General features: G+C 31.6%; 1 protein-coding gene and 1 pseudogene across 2 annotated transcripts; both read left to right on the top strand.

The window, feature by feature from the left end:
* Positions 1-787: 787 nt before the first annotated feature.
* On the top strand, positions 788-1,697 carry LOC149498334 (uncharacterized; annotated as a pseudogene).
* Positions 1,698-2,947: 1,250 nt separating this feature from the next.
* On the top strand, positions 2,948-7,659 carry LOC105648922 (DEAD-box ATP-dependent RNA helicase 9, mitochondrial). Of its 2 annotated transcripts, none has more exons than XM_012235423.4 (8): positions 2,948-3,524; positions 3,621-3,748; positions 3,844-4,255; positions 4,488-4,586; positions 4,766-4,990; positions 5,334-5,495; positions 5,983-6,466; positions 7,376-7,659. In XM_012235423.4, the coding sequence occupies exons 1-7, from the start codon at positions 3,090-3,092 to the stop codon at positions 6,457-6,459; spliced, it is 1,938 nt and encodes a 645-aa protein (XP_012090813.1). In that variant the 5' UTR covers positions 2,948-3,089; the 3' UTR covers positions 6,460-6,466; positions 7,376-7,659. The 2 variants fall into 2 exon arrangements, with proteins under 2 accessions (XP_012090813.1, XP_012090812.1); XM_012235422.4 differs by having other exon boundaries at positions 7,355-7,659.
* Positions 7,660-26,047: the final 18,388 nt, after the last annotated feature.

Raw genomic sequence — 26,047 nt, 5'->3', positions numbered from 1 at the left:
TTCGCTGCGAAACACCTAGTAATCCGAAAATTGGTCAAATATATGCATTATCTCAGCCACAGACCATCGGCCATAGAACTAGAGCAATTAGGAGTCTCAATTCAATCTTATGTTAAAAAATGTTATCATCACTAAGCTATTAGGGGCAAGAATTGAGCGTATATAGAACCAAGCGGCTCATTCCTTAGCTCAAGCTACTGGTTCTATCCCTAGTTAAGTGGAGTGGATTGCTAACCCTTTAGATTTCATTCGTGATGTATTGCTTTCTGATCTTAATAATGATTAAGTAGCTTCTTCTTCTTCAAAAAAAAAAAAAAGTTTGAAATATTAATCTTTAATTTACTTGAAAAAAATATTATCAACATTCAATAGTTAGTATTTGATGGATAACTGTTTATTATAAATGCATTTACTTAATGTTAATAGTAGGGATAATTATATCTTTAGTGTTCAAACTTTCACTTTTTTTATTTTAGTGTTTCAATGGAAACGATAATGATTGAGTGTTTAAACTATTTAAATTTTGCTAATTGGATTGCTCTGGATGACATGCCTAATCGAAAATATGATTGTGCATGAGTGGGACCCATTTTTTAATACTTGGCAGCTCATTTGGTGAAAAAGAGTTGCATTTTTGCCAAATAAGTGGAAGCTGACATGGAAATTGTGTTAAAATGCCAACTTTAACCTCCATTTGACGTTTTCCACATCACGTATACTTCTCTTCTCTCTCTATCTCTCTGAAACAGACTCATTGTCTAGTTGTTTCTCTTTCTCTTACTCATTAATGGAAGATCCATCATCAAAAGAGGTTTCAAGAGTCCTTAAATTCCTAAAAGCTCTTAAACATGCTTCTCGTGAGTGACAACTCCATCCCACTTCTAAATCTACCGATTCAAACTCACCCACCATTAAAGCTCTGTTAGAGCTCGAAACTGAGATGCTATTCTTTCTAAAGACCCAAATTTCTTTACTCTTTCTCTCTCTCTCTCTCTCTCTCTCTCTCAACCTTACTAGTCTTAGAAGTGTTATTGAATATTTATAAGAATCGCATGGTTGTAGTTTTTGAAAATAATCACTGCATCTTGACTGAATTTCACGAGTCGGTGGGTTAATTGAGTCAAAAATTCAATCTTGTATTGATCATGAAAGTATAAAGAGTTTAACAATGACGTTGAAAGAGATGTAAAGAAAGAAAATGTGGAGGTATTGGTGAGTTCGTTAATTCAGTTTGAAAACAGAGTCTCACAAGAGTTTGTGCGAGTTGCAAGATTTAATTCTCTAAATTCTCTACTTTCTCAAAAAAATTATTTGCAATAATAATAATAATAATAATAATAATAATAATAATAATAACAATTAGTTTAAACGAATTAAAGAACAACGTGTTTTGTAGTTGCAATTTTGTTTTTGTGGGTTAAGTGCTAATGAGTCTATTAATACATGCTCTTGCATCAATGGCTTCTTGGAAACCAGTCAAAGTGTTTTTTTTTTCTTTAATTAAGTTAATTAAATCACCAATAGTAGATAAGATTGAGTTAAATGGAGAAATACACAAAATTATTATTTTCTTAGATTATAAAGATTTGCAAATTATGGCGTTGACGATGAAATCCATTCTTGAAATTGGATATTTTGGTAGAATAGTGGCAACTGAAGCTATTCTTAAAGAAGGGTTGATTTTGGTAGTGATTTGATCGATATTAATGGTTTGATGAAGAGAAAGAAAGTGAAAAAATTAAAGAAAAGAAGGTTTTAGAGAGGTTTTTATTTGCAGGTTGTGATGATAAATTTGTAGTATAATTAGGGGTTGGGGGAGAGTTAAGGAAAAAGGAGAAAAGAACATTTAAGGAAGAAATATTGAGCCTGTGAAGAACGAAAACGGGGAGGTAGGTGGGGAACATTAAATGGAGGTTAATTTTGACATTTCTCACAATTTTCACATCAGCTTGGGCTTATCCAGCAAAACAATGCAGCTCTTTTTCATAAGTCAGCTGCCACGTATTAAAAGGTAAGTCCCACATATTTATAATCAAGTTTTTTATTAGCCATGTCATATGGAGACCCCAAATTATAAAAAATTTAAATAGTTTAAGCACTCCATCGTTACTGTTGTTTCCGTTGAAACAACAAAATAGTGAAAGTTTGGATACTAAAAATATAATTATCCCTTAATAGTAATATGTATCTACATGAACTATCAAAAATTTCAAATTTAAATAATTTCTACATTATAAATAAAGATATATGACATTTCCGATTAGCTAGGTCTAAAAAAAATGAAAAAGTATGGAAACAAATCAAATTAATGAAAAAATTAATTGTTAACAATTTTGTATATTTAAATCACTGTTTATTCAAATACATATATAATTATGCATTTAAAAAATGCAATACAAAATTCACATTAAGCTTTATTTATATAAATTGAAAATTAATTTAATAATTTTAAATGGATAATAAAATTTAAGTTGTGGGGAGAATGTAACTAGAGAATAGTACACATTAAGCTTCATTTATACAAATTAAAAATTAATTTAATAATTTTAAATGGATAATAAAATTTAAGTTATGGGAAGATGTAATTAGAGAATAATAAAATAGTTAAGTGGAAAAAAAATGTTTGAAAAAAATATAATTATAGAATAATATAAGGGTTAAGTCAGACAAATATTATTGTCGTAGAAATGTAATTAAAGAATAATATAAGGGTTAAGTCAGACAAATATTATTGTCGTAGAAATGTAATTAAAGAATAATAAAAGAATGAAAAGGGAAAATATCATTTGATAGAAATATAATTAATAAAAGTAAAATGGTTAAACTGTAAAATAACGCCGCCTATAGTATATAAAATTATAATAATAATAAGCTTTTTTTTTTTTTTAGTAAAATTAAATTTTGACTTAAAATATGCATACACATATATATGGTTCCGTGGGTTAAAATCAAATTTGTAGGGGTTGTAGCCGCAGCGAATCCATCCCACAAAATATCTCTCACGCTTCATAAACCCTTGCTTCGCCTCATTTCCTCATTTCTAAAACCCTAAATCCCTTCTTTCGTAAACAGACTTAGAAACTGGAAACATGATGAGCATAACCCTTAGACGGTCAACTTCGCAAGCCCCAAAGCGGGTTCTTGCTGCCTTAACCTCGTTCGAAACCCTCCTACACCACCAATTCTCATCGGCGGCGGCTGCTGCATCAGCCCTTGCTCTGCCCAGAAATGGCGTCCTCTCTGTTGATAGTAAACCCTTTGGGGTTACTCATAATAATAACTATAATAAATGGAGGGACTTTCATGTGAAATCAGGGCCCTTGGATTTCAAGGCTTCGCCGATGCCGCAGGCAGAGTTTGCCGTAGACGATTATGGGTACGAGGAAGAGAAGGGGAGTAATGGAAAAGGGAGTATAAGTATGAATAGCAGTGAAGAGGGGCTTGAGATTGGAAAGCTCGGGATTTCTCAACAGATTGTCTCTGCTTTGGCTCGTAGGGGTATCACTTCACTCTTTCCCATTCAGGTGATTCTATCGTCGAAACCCTTTTTTTTCCTGTTTTTTCCTTCTCCAATTTTTTGCCTGTTTCAAAATTTCAATTTCATTTTTCTTGATTTCTAGAAAGCCGTGCTGGAACCAGCAATGAAAGGAAGGGACTTGTTTGGACGGGCTAGAACAGGAACAGGGAAAACACTTGCATTTGGAATTCCCATTATGGATCAAATCATTCAGTTTAATGATAAGCACGGGTTTGTTGCTTGATCACCGTCATACATCTCTTGAATTTGGTTGCTCATGAATAGTGCTGTATATATTTTTTTTTTAATATTTTTGAATTTTGTAGAAAGGGGAGGAACCCTTTGGCACTGGTTATGGCTCCAACAAGGGAACTTGCGCGCCAAGTTGCTAAGGAGTTTACGGAGTCTGCACCCAACCTGGATACCATATGTCTTTATGGTGGTACACCGCTTGTACGTCAAATGAAGGAGCTTGATTATGGTACTGATGTTGTTGTCGGAACACCTGGCCGCATTATTGATCTGATGAAGAGAGGTTCTCTAAATCTTTCAGAGGTTCAGTTTGTTGTTCTTGACGAAGCTGATCAGATGCTTGGTGTGGGTTTTGTCGATGATATTGAGACTATATTCCAGAGGTTGCCAAAGAATCGGCAAAGCATGCTATTCTCTGCAACAATGCCAAGTTGGATTAAAAACCTTGTCAGGAATTACCTTAAAGATCCGCTTACTATTGATCTCGTGAGTGTTATATATATATATATATATATATATATATATATATGTATATAAACAAACTAGATTTGTGCTCATTTTGTTAATCTTGTTCACGAAGCTTCTGGGTTTATGTTATTGCGTATTTTTGTGGGATTGTAGCTATGACTTTAGATGATATCATTTGCGTTGTTCATGATGTTTGTTACTTCTAGTTGTCCGGTATGCTTAAGATTTTTAACATCTGATCTGAATGTAGGTTGGAGATTCTGATAGGAAGCTGGCTGATGGAATTACTCTCTATAGAGTTGCCTCAGACATGTATGCAAAAGCATCAATACTTGGTCCTTTGATAACGGTATGAATCTAGAGCTTCTCTTGGTCATATATTTTTTTCCCCTGAACCTTTTATCTCTCTTTTTTTTTCTTCTTATTTGCAAATATTAAATCTTAGAGATGTTTCATGGTTACCATTGCTTTAACCGTTGTCAACCTCCATAAACTCTGAACATCAGTTGTGTTATTGTTATTTGTTAGGAACATGCCAAAGGGGGAAAGTGCATTATTTTTACTGAAACAAAACGTGAAGCTGATAGATTAGCGTATGCTATGGCAAGAAACTTTAGATGTGAGGCTTTGCATGGGGACATCTCGCAGTCTCAGAGAGAGAGGACGCTTGCAGGCTTCCGAACTGGGAATTTTAATATATTAGTTGCCACTGATGTTGCTGCTCGTGGCCTTGATGTTCCCAACGTTGATCTGGTAAATAATCATATTTTTCTTTCCTTTGTAAGCTTTGTGATATCTCTGATTGGTTCATAACGCTGTGGCAGTAGTAGCATACAAGTATTGTGGGTCCAAACATTTTTGTTGCCTTATATATTGAAATAAACTTTAATATTTCTGAATATGCTCGAAGTGCTAAAAAATTATTTTTGATTGATTTTTCATTATTACAACTAAATAGCATGACGGTAAGTAGTTTTCTTGGAAAATGGTTTCCACCAAATATTTCATAGACAAGTTATTTTCAGAGACACATTTGCCTCTTGGAAAACTCTATTCTCTCTCTCTCACTGTTCACTTTGGTTTTTTCTTTGCTTAGGTAATACATTATGCATTGCCGAACTGTTCAGAGACTTTTGTTCATCGATCTGGCCGTACTGGTCGTGCTGGCAAGAAAGGAACTGCCATTCTTATTTACACACCGGAACAATTCCGGCAAGTCAGCATGTATGAGCGGGAAATAGGATCCAGGTTTACAGAGGTTACAATCAGTTTCCTTCTCCATACTTGATTTTGTTTCTTTGTTTAACATTGTTTGTTATAGACACAAACTGATGCGGGTTATAGAATTTTCGTGTGACATATTTCAAGTGCATGAAGCCTTATGGTATTCTATATTGATTGCATTTCTTGTCCATTTCTCTCTGCATCAGGGGCAGATCTATATTGATAAAGAGGGGGGGGGGGGGGGGGTTTCAATCGACCCCTCTTTCTTTCTTTTTTTGGGTATTCTATATTGACCCAATTCTCATTACAATGTGCATGACGTACAAAATAGCCTATTCTGATGATTGTCACATTTTGGGTTCGTGGTATACTGATTTCCCTTCCTGTTTCTCGCATCATAAGGATTTGTATTCATCTAGCTTAAGGTGTCTGTAATAAGTATATTTGACTATTTTGACTTTGATACTTGAGATGTATTCCTGTTCTGTGTAAATGCGGACATTGTTGTTATTATATTTCAGCTTCCTAGGATCACCGTTGAGGATGGAGGCATAGACATGAACATGGGTAATGAAGGTCGATTTGGAGGCATGAGAGATCGTCGTTTCAGTGATACAGGTTTTGGTCGATCGGGTGGTCGTGGGGATTATGGACCTAGTCGTTCTGGAGGATACAGGAGTCCTGGGTTTGGGAATTCTGGACCTGGTCGTTTTGGTTATAACAGAAACCAACCAGGGAATTTTAGTGGTTCTGGTGGTTTTGGTGAATCAAGTAGATCAGATCGTTCTGGTGGTTTTGGAAATTTTGGTTTTGGTGAATCAGGCAGATCAGATCGTTCTAGTGGTTTTGGAAGTTTTGGTTCTGGCCGTTCTAGTGGATTTGGTGATAGTAGTTCAAGCAGAACCAGTGGTGTATTCAGTGATTCTCGTTCCAGTCGATTTGGGAGCTTTGGAGACGTCAAAACTGATGATTTTAACACTGGGAAAAGACAATTCTGATTAAGTGGTAAGCCTTGTTACTCCCTCTTTTCTTCTTATTCTTTTTTTTTTTGCCCCCCTTCATGTCAGCAACTTTTTTTTCCAAATTAATATATTCTAGTTCTAAAGACACTTCTTCTGCATTGGACAAATGTGTCTGATTGATCTATGAATATTGTTCCTTTTCATATAGTTACAGCAATACATGTATTTATGTGTTTTCATTTGCATATATATCTTTTGTGGAGTCATCTCTGCAGGGATAGCATGTTTTACCATTAGGTTCTTTTAGGCATTGTATTATCAGATCTTATTGGCATTTTGCCCAACTAGATTATCAGCTCAGAAGTTGTTGATTCCTTAGATTATAAAATAAGTGAAAATGCTGATGTGAAATATGAAAGTTCATATTCCCATTTGCTCATTTTGCATAGCATGGAATTGGCAGTGTGCTTGAATATATGAATTTTATATCTTATTTGATTACCATTATTGTCTTGACACCATTTTCACTAGCGGTAAACAGAAACACAGTAATCGCAATATTTCCCTCAATGGGTGTCTGTTCGCTTTTTATTTGATAATGACACAGTATTCATAAGTCCATGATGCTGAATGAATCCTTTGATATTTTTTGAGTATCATACTTTGGTGCTTTTTCAATGCACAAGTATTTTAAAACAGTTTTGCTCATTTTTGTTTGTACATGTTATGACTATCTGCCTGCAAATGTTTTGTGTATGTTTTTGTGCATATGTTGACACAAAATGTTTAAATATTGATTAGCCAATATGCACTGTCCATACATTTTACGGTGGTGCCACTGCTCGACATCAGTGGCTTTGGATGAAAGCCCTTGTTCGAATGAATATCATCAAAACCCTTGTAATTTTTTATTTCTGACATTTAATGGCAGGTAAAAAACCACAAATTGCAGGTGGTGGAAATGGTCGCATGGAGTAAGATACAAAGAGGATTCAAGGAGGCTGCTTCCCAACATTACAAGGAATTGCTAATTTTTCTATTCATATTAATATGCAAGTAATCCGACATTTTGTTGTCTATGTATATTAGTGTTTGTTATCAAGATACTTGTTAGTATTCATATATGGAAACTAGTGCTCTCACATCTATTGTATTTCTTTAGTAAGAGTTCAGTAGATTCATTACTATTCATAATGGCTAACTGAATAAATATACTATTCAGTTTTATAATTTTAATTTTACTGGCACCTCAAATTTGGATGAAACCCTATTATGCTCCTTATTCTTGTAAATAAATTTAATTTCACACTATCAATAATAATTTTTAGGATTTTTTTTTGTATGTAATGTAGCAATTGGTTGTATGATTAGTGTAATTTTTCCATCTAAAAAAGATAGTCTACTTTCTATTTTCACACAAATTAAGAAATAGTAGTTAAAAGACGATTTACTAAAGTTATAGTACAATTTAAAATTTTAATTTCACACTTTTCATCTTAAATAATTCATAAATAATTATTATATTGAAATAATAAAAAAGAGTCAATGAGAGTTATTGAAAATAATATAAAACTTACTAAGAGTATAGTACAATTTAAGATTTAGTTATAATGCAAGAAAAAAAAAAAGTAATTAGTAGATTTCTAATATTGTAGCTCTAATAATTAATCGTCAAATATCTAAAGGGACTTTAGATAAATAGAAAATGGTTTTCTATAGCTTCGTGATCATGACTACTAGATAAGCCATCGTCAAATATTAACAATTACGATTGTAATTGTTAATCTAAAGTGGAAGGGAGCATGGAATCTAGGCAAAGTAATATGATACACATAAGTATAAATAAACATGTTATTAACTAAAGTAAAATAATAATTTAATAAAAGTAATTTAAATTAAAACAGATATAAAACAACAATTATACAAAAGAAAGCTTTATTACTTACAAGAAAAGAGAGTACAATGCTTTTTGAAAGAGCAGGGTTGAGATAGCACAAGCATGTTTCTTCTTTTTCAACCTCTGCCTTTCTCATATCGTACTTCGCTATTTATAGAAGAGTATGGACTTTATTTGATTTAAAGTCCGGATAGTTATCATCTAAGAAGATAAACCTTATTTACACAAGATAAATAGGTCTAATAGAGACAAATAGGGTAGGGCCTAATACAGACAAAAGCTTGATAAGCCTAATACAGACAAAAGTTGGATGGGCCTAATATAGACAAACAACTTTACATATTCATAAGGTGACAAAAGAGCCTAATAAATCAAGCAAATATACTTGAACATATCTGAACTGGATATACTTTAATCTATCTGATTTATATCATAAGAATCGTCTTCATGGAGAGGTGAGTAGCTAGAAGCAGCTTCATTTTCATCTTCGTCGTCTTGCGATACTTGACTATTTATATCTTGTATTGTTTTCTTGAATTCTTCAATTGAATTGACAGCGACAAGAGCAGCTTGCCATTTGCTCTTATCCATTAAAAAATCTAAATTCTTTGGATTTTTCGCCAAAGGTAGATGTCGCTTAAAGCTGAAATATCTTTAAATAGCTTGAACACAGGCTTGGGTCTGGTTGTAATCTTTCCACCATTTGTTACTGAAAAATTCTTATCAGCATAGGAGGAAAGGATAGTGGTTGAACTTGTTTAATTTGATAATTCCAGGATAAGATCCATGGAATTCCAAAAATAGCTGAAAATGAGAATAATTTATCTTGTCCAAAATTGGTTAATTGTTTATCATAGAGTTCAAAGCCTTGTATAGTATCTTTGTAGTTAAAGTTTTAATTAAACATCCGAAATATTTGAACCATTCTTGAAACCAATAAGGCAATTCTGTAATTGAACCTCGTGGAATCATTATGAACCACGAATGATTATGATTTCTTAAATAAAACGCATTATACCAAGCTTTTTTATAATCTTCATAGTTGAAAGAGCTTGGTGCAAAGCTTTGACTAAATTTTCTCTCAGTGTATGGATTCTAGTTCCAGTCAGAGAGAGAAAAAACCTTTTTTATTTGAATTTTGAATATAAAACCTTTTTAACATCTTCTGGATCATGAATATATTCCAGAGTTATAGAGTCTGTATCAACAAATATAAATTCATAAAACTTTCTATTTTTTGAAAGCGACTCGGGAACAAAATGGAAATTAGAAGGAAATACCTTTTGAGCGACTTCTAAAAAATTTGAACATTTGGTATATTCCTTTTAGATGTAGGTAATTGGTATTTCTATATCCTTATTAACATAAGGATAATTAATTGTAGAAGATGATGATGCACCGGTAAGGGCGTCATGGTAATTGGTTGGCTTATTTATAACCGAAGTAGTTGAAGCAAGAGTTGGTATTGGTAATTGAGTTGTTGAAGGGCCAGGTAATTGAGAATAAATACTCACACTCTTTTTTCCATAATTTTCTCTTGTAATTTTATTCTTAATGGGAGTGCCCATTAAGTTTTGCAACAAATTCTTCAGATAAAGGGAAAAGCTTATTTGGTTCTATCTTTTTCTTGCAAAAATTCGCGAGTAAGAAAATCAGGTAAAGAGTTAGAAGTACCTTGGATGGCTTCAACCTCAAAATCGAAGCACGATAAAATGGCTGGCCATCGAGCGAAAATTTGTTTTGAAACAATATTTTTAACATCTTTTTCTAAAACATTTTTGGCTGCTAAGTAGTCAATTCGTAAAAGGAATTTTTTGTTAATTAAATCATCTTCAAACTTTGTAATACATAGAACTATTGAAAGCAATTCTTTTTTAATAGTTGAATAATTTTTTTGTGTATCATTCCATGCTCCAGTATGGTACCTAACTAAGGATTCAAAAGATTGATATGGTAATTTTTGTTTAAGAACACCTCCATAGCCTATATCTGAGGCGTCTGTTTCTACTATAAGAAATGAATCGGGATTTAATATAGAAAGGCAAGGAAGACTCTTAACTTTAGATTTTATGGCTTTAACAAGCTGGATATGTTTTTCAGACCAGGGATAAGAGTTTTTCCTTAACCTATTAAACAGTGGTTGACATAAGATTCGAATATCTTTCATGAAGTCAGTAACATAGTTCAGACATCCTAAAAATCTTTGTAATTGATTTTTATCAATAATTTCGTCTGGAAATTTTTCAGTAAAATTAATTGATCTGTCAATCGATTTAATAGTACCTCGAAAAATGTCATGTCCTAAAAATCTTATTTTAGTTTGAAATAGTTTAACTTTTGGAGCAGAAACAACTAAACGGTTTTGCTTAACTATATTATAAAACTTTTTCAAATGAGAAAAGTGTTGATCAATATCATTTGAATAAATAAGCACATCGTCTATGTAAACTATTGAGGACTCATGATAATTGTTAAAGATATCATTCATAATATTTTGATATTCAGAAGGGGCATTTTTCAGACCAAATGGCATAACATTCCACTCATAATGACCAAAGGGAACATTAAAGCTAATTTTGTATCTATCAGATTCATGTATTTGTATTGCCAAAAACCTGATTTCATATCAAATTTAGAAAATATATTTACACTATGTAATCTTTTTAACAAATCTCTTTTATTTGGTATCGGATACCTAATCCATTGTAATACTTTATTTAAAGGTTTGTAATTAATAACTAACCTAGGTGCTCCTCTTTCTATTTCTGCCGCATTCTGGACATAAAAAGCTGAACAGCTCCAAGGGGACTTAGATTTTCTAATTAATCCTTTATCTAATAAATCGTTTATCTCTTTATAGCAATATTCTTGTAATTGTTTATTCATCTGTGTAGCTCGGATCTAGTTGGAATATTTTTCTCATCAAAAACTTTTATATAAGGTAAATGGATTATATGTTGTTTTCTAGACCAAAAGGCAGTTGGAATATTTGAATATACTTCTTTATTTAAAAGTTCTTCAAAGTCTTTAATTTTTTGTTGTATGTGAGTTTGTTGTAATTGATTTTCAATTCTAATGTTATTAATCTCTTGTTTCAAATAGCTAATATGTTTTTGTTTTTGTTCAATCAGATTTATTTCTTTATATATAGAGATATAATGTATAGTACTTAAATCCTTTTGTTTAATTGGTTGAATAAATTTAAAACATATTTGATTATTTAAAATATTTATTTTTAATCCTTCATTATCTACTTTAAAGGGATAGATTGTAGCTAAAAAGGGTGTTCCCAATATTACTCCTATAGTAAGGTTTTTAACTAGAATAAAAGGTGTTTTAAAAAACCGTCAGCACATATTTTTGCTTTTGTTAATTTATATTCTACTCTTGACTTACCACCATCAGCTGTGTATAGCCTTTCTTTAGTTTTTTCATAATATATAGTTAGAATTAATCATTCTTGTAAACATTTTTTATCTGCACCAGAGTCAACTAATGCAGTCGTAGTTAAATGAAAATCATTATTAACTACTATTTTAACTAAAACTATCCATTTCTGAAAGCTTACTCTAGATATTACATTAATAAACTCATAGAATGTTTCAGCTAAATTATTTATTTTCTTATTTTCTGAGGGTTTTCCTTGAACATCTATAATTTTATTAACTTGTAACTGAATAATGTCTTGTTTAATTTTATTATGTTCTTGCTTTAATTCTTCTATCTCTCTTTTAACTATTTTAATTTCTCCTTGTAGGTCGGCTAAAGAAGGGGAAAGTTTCTTTTTATTACTATTGAACCTATTAAATATTTCTTTTAACTCATAGGGCTCATATTGTTTTTCGTCTTTGTGTGTATCACATCTTTTAGTTTTAACAAATATTGTCTTTTAATGTCCTTATCTTCAATCTTATTTATACAGTTTAAAAGAAAATCTGTTTCTCTAGTAACTACGTTTATGCTATTTATTTGACACATACAGGGACCATCGCATTCACAGTTATCTATATCAGTTGAACTATCTTCTAAATAACTAGACTCTAGTTTATATAAATCTTCAGAGTTATCACTTATTTCTAAATCTGTGTCTGTATCGGTGAGAAGCAAACTCATCATTTGCTACTTTAACTTATCTGATATATCTAAATTATTTATTTTTTCTCTCATCTTGCACTGCGACTTATAGTGTCCTACCTTTCCACACTTGTAACACACTATTTGTCTTTTACCTTTTCTTTTAACTGTATTCTTCTTAGCTATTGGAGAGGGTTTATTATCTTTAAAAGTTTTGTCTCGAAAAGTTCGTGTTCTAAAAGGTTTCCTATAGAGATTTTTCTTATGTTTCCTCTTATTTCTAGCAGAAGGAGGATGTAACCTTTCATATCCATACTGGCTGCAGAAACTTCGTAATTTTTTTCTACTTTGATGGAACTCGCTCTTCATTTTTCCCTTTAACTTAAGATCTGTACATAAGGCTAAACCTTCATTATTAACATGATTAATAGTTTCTCCATAAGTGAGGGTATCGTAAGGTGTAAATCCACCGTATATCCCTCGTATTCTAGAGCATACCTTTTCAGCAAATAACTTAGGTAATCCACTGATAATTCTTTCTTTCCAAAAGGCATGACTACAATCTTGCCTAGTAAATACCTTTGTAAGAAATACATCTTTATACCATCTAAAATCTTATAACTTTGGACAAGTCAAATTAGTTAATAATTCAGAGGCTCTAGCTTGATATTCTCCTAGTTCACTTATAAAGGTTTTAGTAATTGTAAAAATTAGTGTATTAACTGCATCTTGTACAGTTGTATGTATTTGTTATTGACCTTCTTGTTTAACTATAGTTTTAGTAGCATTCAATATTTTCTGTCTTTTTTCTAAAGAAAGATAGTTATCCCACCATCCTTTTAATTGACCAGCAAATCCTGAGATTAATATATGAGCTACAGCTGGATCAGTATTACCTTTAGACTTATAGGTTGGTGAAGCCATAATCATTTCTTGTAAAATATTTATTATTTGATATTCTGACAATCCATCTATATTTCATTCATTAATTGATTCTCCATCATATCTAGCCTAAGTGATGGCAGATCTATCTTCATATTGTATATCTTGAGGTGTCGGCCTAGGGTAAAAATTTCTAGTTTTGTGTAATGGTGCATTATGAATCTTTTGAACAATAAAATTTTCACTAAATTGTGCTTTTAATTGACTAATATCTGTATCAGATTCTTCTTCTTCTTCTTCAAATTGTTTATATTTACTTAATACCTTAATACTAGAAGAAGAGGAAATATTCAAATAATTTAACATATTTTGTATATTTTCTAACATGTCTTCTGTTTTGTCTAATTTAACTATTTGTTCGACAGGTATTTCATGGGGTTTGAATATTGGAATTTCTGGTTTAGTAATTGGTAAGGGCCTTTGGATATGAGAAGTATAAGATACTAGAGTTTGGATTTCCAATCTGTCTAATTGTGACGCTATTGTGTTGAGTATTTTGTTTGTGTAATTGTTTTGGAATTGAACATTTTTTATGTCTGTTAATGTAGGATTTTTCTTATCATCATCTACTGTATTTATCATCTTAAAAGGAGATCCTATAACTATCTGATGTTGATGGCCAAATTTAATTTCCTTTAGAGGAGGATGAATGGATGTAACAACATCGTTAGATGTAGTTATCCATTCCTTAGTTACCTTTTCATTAACTAAGACTTCTTAAAAAGGGTATTCTATGCTATTCTCAATAGAATAAATAGAAAACCATTGAAAGAAAGGAATATTAACTTTATATTGATTCATATAACCATAATATAATTCTCTAATTTGATCTCTTTGTTCTTTTAAATAATTTTAAAAAAACCAATGACATTTGTCTAAATTATATTCACTGGTCATTTCTTTCCTAAGAAAATTCTTTATTAATTGAAAATTCACTTTCACTAATAACATTTAATTGGGATATATATTCCATAGCGGATCTTGTAGGAGATAAAGATCTCGCAGGAGAGGAAGGTAAAGAGTTAACTGGTTGTTCTACTTCTTGATATATAGGTCTAAGTATAGATTTGTTAAAATCTACACTTTGTAATTGAATATTGGGCGTTCAGGTAGATATAGATAATCTAGTATTTTCGCAACTAACTACTTGTCTAGTAGGATTTTCTAAGGGGAGAAATTGAAGATGAATACTTCCATCGGTATCTTCTATAAAAGTAGAAATATTTTCAACAGATACTGGATGATTAATTTCGTGGAGATCCCATGAATTTCTTGGGTTAATTCATGCCAGTTTAACCTTTTAGGTGTGTGTACTTTTGTGTGTTGGATATTGACTTCAAAAATAATTGTTTCATTCTTAGTTAAAGTGTGTCTAGATCTAGGATCTAGGGTAGTTGTCATTACTTTATAGTAAATTCTATATGTAACTACTGTAGATCTAGTATTATCTGAAAAGTTCATATTTTTTTTTGTTTTTATTTCGTTTTTCTGTGAGTTAGAAATTTTATTTTTATTTCTTTTTGTTTCAAATTCACCAAAGGAACGGGTCACTTTCTCCTCTGCTGAGTTTGGTCAAGTAAGTTTAGAAATGAGAGAATCTAAGTTAATTAGATTCTTTGAATACTTGTATTTAATTTTTCTTTGCTATATCTTGATGCATTTGATGGCCTAGAAATGGGAGAATTTTGATCTTGAACTCACACTAATGAAGTTTAGACCTAAATTTTAGTAATCAGAGTTTTAATTATCTAAATGATTTGTTATGATTTTGAAATTATGAGTGTATGTTTGTTTTATGGATTTTGTTTGAGGATTTGATATTTGTAGCGAAAGTCTGTTTTGTTTGGCTATTGAAGATTTTTTCCTTAAGCTTTTTATGATCGGAGATAATTAGATCTATTATTCCTTCTAATTGGGTAGTTTGGCAACAAGTTATACAAAGTTTATACAAAGCATCTAGATATTTCAATTACTGAGCTCAGTGGCTTCATTCTTGAATGGAATCATGCGTAGAAAGAGTAATTACTTTGTTTATTTACTTTGGATGGATTCTTGGCATTACACATAAAATAAGAGAAAGAAATAAAAAGCTATTCAATTATTTTTGAATGAAATGTCTGTCAGTTTTCTTTTGCATGTTTTCTAAATATTGCATTTTATTTGCTCTCTATTAAATGTTTGATTCAAAAGGCTTGGTTTGGGATTACCCTAAGCTTGATGATTTGGGATTTTCAGAAAAGTTGAAGGCTGCTACTTCTCAGCCAAAGTGCTCAAAGTAGCCAATTGGAAGGTACGAAGGGTTTCATCCCTTTCTTTTTTTCCTTTCTCCTTTTTTAGTGATTGATGATGGTTGGTAGTGATTGATTATGATACGTGCCATGATTGATCAATTAATAAGCATGTGTTTATGAGTTTTTTTTATCATAATAATTTTATTTTTATCTTTCATAAAGGTAAAGTAATTTTTCTTAACATTCCTTAATTTTTTTATTAAGAATTTCAATAAAATTTTCCAAGTATCTCAAATATTCGAAAAAAAAAAATACAGCTTTTAAAAAAAAAATGAAGCCTAATATTTTAAACAAATATATCAATTTTTCTATATAAATAAATGAAGTCATTAGTTGTATTCAAGAAAAGGCATCTTTGGATATCATGAGAGAGAAACAGAATTAATATAAAAACAACTTTAAAAGGTAAATTATAAAAATATATTATTCTAATTTTGAGTAATAGGTATGACTTAATTACCAGCAATTTGCATTGTTTATTGCAATCAATTTTCAAATTGTTATAATAATTTGAAAGTTGATTATCAACAATTAAAATTATAAAACTTAATAATCAAAATTATTATCTATTATTTAATAGGAAATTTCTTTTTTATTAAAAAAATATTTGAATAAATTTGTGCAAAGAAAAGCTAAAAATGAAAGTCATTTGATAGCTAAATCTGACTATGTTAAAAGAAAGTTTGTATGGGAATTCTTGGAAAATGGCTTGAAAATGAAGATTGAAATTCAATGGAATGATGTAATAACAATTATGGAAATTAACTTAGTCAATATAATATTCAGCTGTCGTTGTAAATTCACTCTTTAATTAGTAAATGCGACATAATTTTATTTGCTACCTCTCTTTCTCTTACCCTTCTATTCAAATTACTCGACTCCGGAGATTGGACTTGGAGGAGTTTATTTAGAATTAATTTTTCAAATGTAAAATATAATTGAAGATTCAAATATAATATTTCTCAAGCATACGATTTTAACTGGAATTTATTGATCTTTTTTGTTTTTAATTTAATTCTATTTGCTACTTTTAGTTGTATTTAGTTTTTAACATGATTTTGATGTGTTGCATGCAACTCGGAGCTGTTTTGATTTGATGCTATTTTGGTGCTATTTGAGCTGAAAGTGAGTTCTCATTCTGAAATTAGTTTAATTGTTTCTGATATTTGGTGAGAGTACAGATCTGTGGTTGAAGTTCTATTTTTTTGATTTAAGCTGTGTGTGAGTGAATGTATGCATGTGCAGTGTTTGTTGAATTATCTCTCTTCAGGTCTTTTCATAGCTTTTAGAAGAATGAAACTTGGATTTCTCTTTTTTACATTTTTAATTTTATACATGGGTGAGATTTTTAGGTTCTCTCTTCTTTGATTTTTGTGATGTTTTGATTGAGGGATTTTAATTTGTAATTTAAAATATTATTAATCCTTTTATTTATTTTAGTTGTATTTCCTTATGCTGCTTTTCTCTCTGTGTCAGATAGATTGGGACCTGAGGTTGGCAATCCTTTTTTTATTTTCCTTTGATTGTAAGGAAAATTTTTGGTAGCTGTATGGAGACTTCTTACATGTATACTTAATAAGTGTTTGTGCTTTTGTTGATTCATTGTATTTTATGAATATGAATGAAGGCAATTCATATTAATCAAAATAATGTGTTTGGAGTGAGGCAATTCTATGTTGATTGTAAGATAATTCTATGTGTATGAAGTGAGAAAGCATTTTCTATTGAAGACCAATATAATCTTTTATATTCCAAGCATTTCCATGATAATGTTTATCGATCGAAATCAGCAAAACTGTCAACTATGCACATTCATTTTGTTAATTGGATAAATTTTATTTGCAATTGGCTTCAAAACATTGACTTATAAGAAAATAAATAGACTGACCCTTTATGTTTTGATTGATACATATATATCCATTGAAGGTAATGATAGAAGGAGCATATTCATGAAAGTTTAATGGAGGATTGTTAATAAGTCTCAGATAATATTCCTACTGCATATGCTTTCTTTTTTTTTGGTTTAAGTAATGAAAATGCTTTTTTGATTTCTTTTTCATTTTTTTTGAACTTATGGTACTACATCTATGATAAATTAGTGAAAATATCAAATGCAGAAAAAGGTATAATTGCATGATTATTGATTTTAAAGGCAAAGCGGTTTCTTATTGTTTTTATTTCTTTCAGGTTCAATAAAAATTGTAGTTTAAATTTTTTGCTCTGATCAACTGAAATGTCGATGTTAGCTCATTATTTTTTTTTATTTCTTTGCAGTTTTATGCATTTGATGGCTTGACTTTGAATTTGCTTTTTGATAATTGTGTTCGAATTTTGTTTCTGGGTTGACAGCTCTTTACAGTATTAAAAGATATTTGTCTGCTTGAATTGTTTAAAGCTTTATCACTATTTATATGAATTTATTGCGTGTGGCTAAACAAATGATATTAGTTTGATTGTTATGGCTGGTTATAGGTAATATATTGTGTTTATTTTGTAGAGTTGCATTATTCAAGCTGACAAAGGCTAGTTTCTAGACTATTCCAATTCAATTTGAACCGGTTTGGTCCAATTCAGTTATTTGACTGCGTTTTTGCTTGGTTTACGAGTTTTTTACTTGGTTTTCAGAAAATTCAAACTGATTTACAATTCTAGTTTAGCAATAATAAAATATTTTCCCTGAATTTCATTGGTTGAGATAAAAATTTAGTTTTTTAAATGAAAATTCTACAAAATTGAATTTTTGGATCGTTTTAATAAGGCTAATTTAGTTAATATAGGATAACAAGATCAAATCGGTGAATGACATTAATTTTTTAAATTATCATCAATTAATGATGATTTTTATTCCATGAATAATGTATAATGAATCATACTCTTTTGTGAAACTAATCATAAAACAAAAACACGAATTTGTCCAAGCAAAACAGGGGTTGTAGTTTGAAATGCCCATGGCAAGAAATTAGGTCCATAAAGCCAAAAAAAGAAACCTTAATAATAACCCCTATCAAAGTATAGCTTAAGAGCACCTTAATTTTGCACAGTTAACACTAGGGTTAACTGAGCACAAAATCATATAAGTTCTTTTATTTTAATTATAATTATCAAGCTGAGCCATTTCAGTCTAAGAAAGGTATGATAGTTGATAGATTGTGTTATATTGGTGCTGAGATGTGGAGAATATGGCCTGCCTATTTGTAGTTTAAGATAGGATTATGATGAATTATTATGTTCTTAATAAGAAAGCTATATTTTACTGCTAAATCTATTTTATTTTTGATTTTTTGGATAGGTGGAAGGCTACATAACAAAGAAAAGTTAAATGTTTTCTATTACTATGATAATAGAAAACTTCACAGGATGATTTCCCTTCCTAACGAAACTAGATGAACCCATCATTTTAAATTTATGGAAACCACATAGTTGGGGAAAAACAGAGCCAAGCCCAAAATCAAACCGCTCGAAAGCATCAATTTGTCAACAACTTTCGCAATAAATCAAATAGATTAGGAAAATTCAGGTTCAGAAAGAAAAAGATACTCAAATCTTAGCGAAACGACCCAAATGGAATCGTAATTCAACTCTTCCATCATAACAAATTGGAAAATTCACTAAAAAATTACTAAAATCTTCAAATGTTTACAACTATCGATCTATCATATGATGACAGCATCTTAGGCAATTTTGTTACAACTTACACAAAAAAAAAGTAGGGTTGGCCACGGTTCCGGAACCGACGGTTCCGGTTCCAAAAAATTTAGAACCAGAACCGAACTGAAAAATTAACGATTTCAGTTACGATTTGGAACCGAAAGGTTTTGGTTCCGGTTTTGGCTCCTCAATGGTTCTAAAATCGACGGTTCTGACCGGTTTTCCGGTTGATTTTTCGACGGTTTTCTGGCTGATTTTTCGACGGTTTCGGCTGGTTTCGGACTGGTTCTAGCCGATTTCGGATAGTTCCGACCGGTTTTAGATGAAACTAAAACCGTCGTTTCCGACTGGAGCAGGAATCGCCGGTTCATGGTTCCAAAACTGGTGGAACCAAAACCGAATTGATTTGGACCGGTTCCATTCCAGTTCGGACCGATTCCGATTCCCACCGGTTTAAAACTGACGGTTCTGGTTCCAAAAACCGGATTTTGGCTACCGCTAAATAAAAGGCCTAGATAACATATAATAAGCCAACAAGAATTGATAAAAGAAACAAAAATTAATTTGATCGGTGTTAGTTTAACCCAAACTAACAATTCAATATATAAAAAAACAATAATTTACACAAAAAGAAAAGAGAATGATGCTTTAATCTTACTTGATGTTAACTCCTCCATTGAAGTTGTAAATAGAGATCAAAATCCTTAACACAATTATAATCAGTCATGGCAAGTAACTGATCATTGGGTATAGCCACCATGACCTCAATGCTAGTCCCAGCAAGAGCGTACATGGTGCTTGCTTCTGTATCAAAAAGCTTCACTTTTTGATCCCATTGTCCTTCACATCTGTACTAGAGTCTTTGGTGATTAATTTATGGACAGCCTAAAATCGAAACCCGGCAAGAATTGATAAATTAATAGATAAATAAAGGTAGGCTTCCGTATTTGCTCCGCGAAGAAGGACAAGGATCGGAATTTTGTGTCGGGTTGTGTCGGAGAAGGCGTATTCTATGCTCACTACACTATTTGTTGAGAATTGAGAGTATTTGAAAATGAGACCCTTTTTTAGGATTAATTTGGAGTATATATATTAGGATAGAGATAATTGTATTATGATAAAGATTATGAAAATCATATATTATTTATTAATTAGAGTTCATTTGGAAGTTTAATATCCTTTAATATATTTATATATTATATTTTTTATTATTTTATATTATCACAAATGTTAATTTAGAATGGAATTTCCGATTACGAAATTTAAAATGGAATGTACTTTTTTTAATAGTGGTACATGGAATATGGAATATGGAATAGGAACAAAAAATTAAATTCCATATTCCAATCAATATACTGAATTTTATTTTATTATTCTTTAGTTCGTAATTATATATTCTAAAATAAAATATTAAATTAAGATTATAATAAAATATCTTTAATTTTTCCTATTTTTTTTAAAAAAATTTATTTAATTTTAAAACAATGTAGTTTAATAGAATATTTTAACCCTAACCCTAATTAGTAATTAATATATACTATGTACTCCGAAACTCAAGAGACAAACTTACAAAGGAAAAAAAAAAAAAGACGGCTTCAATGGAGTTACAATACACTTTCTCTTCATCAACTATCTTTGATTTATTATTGCTTTGCATTTAAAGTTGTCTAGCAAAAAAAAAAAAAAAGAAAAGAATATTTTGTAGTTGTGCATGATGCATGGATCCAATATTTTACTTCATATATAGACTGTCATATGTATATCCATTTTCTTGTTTATAATTTCTGGCAAATTAACTTGGCTACCCATATATATGCATATATGTAATCAATACTAAAATTCTATAATATATATTGTAATCATTAATAATACCAATGAATTGAATTTTCTAGATATTAAGAGCTAGCTGCTAAAGCGTTGTGAATTTTTGTAGATAACCTCAGCACATTATATGTATGCTTGGCCTCAGTAAATGTGTTGTGAATAGCACAAATAGTTAAATTGTATTTCATGCTGCGAGTTGTGATAGTTGTAATTTGGAGAGAAAAAAAAAGAGTTATATAGACAATAAATTCTAATGTCAAATTTGATTTAAATTTACACTAATAACATAATTAATTTTGTACATGCATGATTTATCAATGCACTAATAGTTTTGCAAGTTTGAGTATTAATTTTTCTTGTTTGAGTATTAATAACTGATTAATTTTTCTTATGATAATTATGACACCTTTTTAAAATAAAATCATTAATGATTAAAATAATACTAATAGCACTTATTTTCATATTAGATAGTTGTAGATAATAGTTCACTAATTCCAGTTGATGAAGGAAATGACAATCCTTAACGTACCAAAATACCAAATGCATCTCCTAAGACGACTATTAAGAGAAAACAAATGGCCTCCAGATCTCTGGCAGAGGAACACTTTGATCGAAAAATGGACTCTAAGAAAGGTATGGTTGCTCAATACACGCATTTTGATTTAAAATACACTTATAATATAACGAGGCATGACACAAGTGGTCCGTTGGCATATTTAAAAAGACGTGCTAATTATCCATACCCTAGGCCATCAGATCTTAAGCAAATCCAACTCAATTTTCCACGTGTTACAAAAGAAATGGATAGAGGGTGGTAACCTTAAGTTTCAAAGGTAATTAGATCCAATTGCTTTGAGAAGGGCTATATCATGCATGATTATTATTAATGAACTTCCTTTCAAGTTTGTTGAGGGTCCAGGATTTTATTTTTTTTTTTTTTTTTGTAGTGTTGCAGACCCATCTTTTCGGGTTCCCTCATGTGTCAAAATGGCTAACGATTGCTACCAAATTTAGCTTGATTCAAAGGTGAAGCTTAAAACAATTTGTCTCAAAGGACAGTATATCTCACAAATGATACATTGACTTCTGTACAATAAATTAATTATATGTCTCATTGCACATTACATTGATAACAATTGAAAATTGCAAAAGAGAATAATAGGTTTTTGTCCAATCACTAGTCATAAAGGTGAGCAAATTGGTAAACAATTGAGAGATGCTTACTAGATTGAGGCATTGAAAAGGTTTTTACTATTACAGTTGACAATGCCAATTCTAATGATTTAGTTATTGCTTATATGAAGAGGAGAATTAATAGTTGGGGTGATAGTATCTAGAGGGTAATTTTCTTCACATGGGATTAGGCATGATCAAATGATCCGATCCGTTGGATATTCGCTCCGATTTGATCCGAATGGAGCGAATAAAATCCGATCCGAATAGTGGTGGATCGGATGTGGATTTTTAAAATAAAATTCGTGAGGATATGGATCGGATGCGGATGTAGCATAATTCGATCCGAATCCGATCCGTGAAAGGTAATTTTTTTTTTCTTATATATCTAAAGTTGTTGATTATAATTCTAGATGTGTAATTGCCTATATTCTTTTGTTCCTTCTTTCTTCTCCATTCATATTTTAAATCATTATCTCAAACTCTTTCACCATTTCACATTTTTTTAATCTCTACTTCAAACAAAAGAATATAAGTCGAACATTATGACCACTAGTATGATTTCTTTTGCGCTTAGTAATTCTTAAAGTCTCTTCTAATTGTCATAGTATACAATATTTCAATTTATTGTTAAGAATTTTTGCATTTTCAAGCACGATAAATAATATGCATTTTTATTAAATTATTATTTTATTATTATTTTTCTTTTAAACATAATAATATGGAGAATATCCAATCCAACTCGATCCGCTCCGACATCCATTTCGATCCGATCCATGATCATCCCTACATGGGATGTATGGCTCATATAATTAATTTAGTGGTTGGAGATGGCCTAAATGCTATGCAACAATCAGTATTTCGTGTCAGGCAAATTGTAAATATGTGAAACAATCTCAATCAAGATTGAAAAAAATCATTTAAAACTGTGTGTTAGAGGAGAAAATTCAAAGCAACAAGTTGTTGTGTCTTGATATTTCTTCTAGGTGGAACTCCACTTATATGATGTTGTATGTTCCTTCAAACTTCAAAAAGCATTTGACAGGCATGATTTAGAAGATTTGCATTATGAAAGTGAGTTAAAAGAAAGAGAGGATGGCAAAAACCCTATTATGAGGATTGGATTAGTAGGTTGATAACTTTTTTAGAAAATTTTTATGGGTTGACATTGCGTATTTTGCACATGTCTTTGATGGATGATAAAATGAAAGAGAAGTACTTTAAGTTTTAAAGAAAGCTTGAGAGGATGAAGTTGATGATTTTTGTTGTAGTTGTACTTGATCTTCTGTATAAAATGAGTTTATTAGAATGAGATCTTAATCAAATATTTGATAATTATACTTCATCTATTGTTAATAGAGTGAGGGATATTGTTCGTTCTATGTTTTAAGAGTATAAAAGTTGTAGTTCTTCATCTAGAAGTGAGATAGTTTTATATAACTTGCTAAACCAAGTCAAACTTCAAGTAATTCGGTGGATAGTTGCTAACCTTCCTAAAAGATAAGGCAAATAATGAAAAAGAAACATAATAAACATACGCGTGAGAAAAAATATTGGAGAAGTCAAATCTAAATTAGACAAATATCTTTAGGAAGATTGTGTTGGGGGTGAAGATGAATTTGAAATTTTATGGTGGTGAAAGCAGTATGGTCCTAGGTTTCCTATACTTGCAGAGATGACATGTGATATGTTTCTTTGGCAAAGGTACCAGAGGAGGTCTTAGTGTAAGCAGTCGCAACAGACCCACTGACTTCACCTTTTCGAACACCTTAGAGAGAGGAGTTCCAAAGTTAGAGAATTTTTTTTATGGGATATTGGTAGCTCTCAAATCTAAGGTGGCAATTGTTGTATTCTTATTGGTACTTGGGGTCTTTATTGACGAACTTACCCTTGGAAATCGGATTTATTAAAATTTCCAGCATGGTTTCCATACTTTCTGTCTTCTCTTATCTTGTCTTCTATGGCGGTTGCAATCTCGTACACTTGTGAGAATTTAGTTAAGGGCATGTAATAAATCTTCTCTTAGAAAGCGGGTAGGGTCCCCTTAATAAAGATCTTGATATGCTCCTTGGTATCTAGACGGTTCCTCATCTGCGTGACCTTAGCTCTCCACATAGCCATATAATCAGTAAAGGTCTCGTCATTCTTCTGCACTGTAGCTTCCAAATCTCTCAAATTGACGCTCATTTAAAGGTTGTAAGCATATTCTTTTAAGAAAACCGTGGTGAGCTCGTTCCAAGATTGGCTTTGAGTTTCTCCATTTCCAATCAATTATGAAAAGTCACAAGAGGACATTCAACAACTTGAGGAAGGTATATATATATATATATAAAATATAATATTTAATTATTTTTATTCAAATTATATTTTAAAAACATATAATTTTATCATTCATCATTTTCTTTTTTTTATGCTTAGATTTGTCAAGATATCAAGTGAAATTAGGAGAGAAATTGACGTGGATGCTTGAAAAAGGAAAAGACTCGAAAAATGGCTACTAGAGCCTACAATTGTCCTAAGTCCTAAAAACAAAAAAGGAAAGGATCAACAGCGTCTCCTTTGCTGGGCAACTCTAAGGCATTAAGTCGGTGTGCCTCTAATAGTGCAGACTGAAGATGACCCATACCGTTGGACATCCTCCTGGCCCAATCGGTAGTGGGCTGCAAGATAAAACATAAAGAAGTTATGTCAACAATAATACCATCAAAACTGATCAAAGGAAGCCAATAATAAAGAGTAAACTTATTGGCAAGTCAAGTTATGTCACGCTTCAGGGATAGTCATTAGAACACCATTAATGACCACACCTCTGGAGGTAATATAGATGACTTGTTATGATACTCTGGCGTGAGGCACGCAGGCATCTAGCTAGTAGCAGAAGTATCAACTACCGCGGTGGAAGTCTGACCAACAACAAAGGTCCCAGTCGCTGAAACAGGTATTTGACCGACGGCAGCAGAAGTCGCAGTCGACTGACCTAACAGAGGAGGGATAGCCACACTGGCAGGACTAAAACCAGCCTCCAAACCAGACAGGATCCTGAAACACTCATCCAGATCAAAAGCATAATCCATGTCAATGTCCGTCTGATGGTGCAAATGAGCCACCACCCACCCCCTTTTTATAGGAAATAAGGGGTGGACCAGCTCGCCTTAGCCCAAAAGATCTAACTTTTTCAAGGATCATCTTGATTCCAAATTTAGCACAATTTTAGCCTATACGACCCTGATAGATTTCCAAACAAAGTTCTATCCTCCTTGGTGATGAAATTTTCCAGAAAAGACTTGAAAATTAGCAAAATCAGATTGATTTCGGAAAAATATTCTCAAAATCAGACAAGGTTTTAACAGGATCATCCAAATATCCCCACGACTTGCAAGGTAAAATTTTTTGACACATAATTCTAAGCAGACAATCAAAAATTACGGTCCATAAGCTTGGATCAAGATCAGGTTTGATCTTCTGCAGGGGGAGTTGTTGACCCTAATTTCAGCATTATGCCCTAGGAAATTCTGCTACGATTCCAACGAAGAAAGAATCAACTCGATCGGATATCATTTGGACCTTGACCAGGCTTCCGGAAGGTAGAAAACCCAAAATTAGGCCAAAAAGGCAAAATCGTAATTTGTCTAAGTTGGCATCGGCCTACTTGCCGGTGGTAACAACAGTCCCCGTCCGATACCGACTAGGCAACCAGAAGGCATCTCAGCCGGTACAATGTTTAGGCCATCGATACCAGCGGAAAGCCTACCAGTACTAGCTAGGGAGAGCCCCA

The sequence above is a fragment of the Jatropha curcas genome, chromosome 2 (genome assembly GCF_041381405.1).
Source record: "Jatropha curcas cultivar XTBG-Jc1 chromosome 2, XTBG_Jcur_1.0, whole genome shotgun sequence".
In the NCBI taxonomy this organism is placed as follows: Eukaryota; Viridiplantae; Streptophyta; class Magnoliopsida; order Malpighiales; family Euphorbiaceae; genus Jatropha; species Jatropha curcas.
Note: the sequence above shows the minus strand (reverse complement) of the source record. Positions and strands in the feature narration are given on the sequence as shown.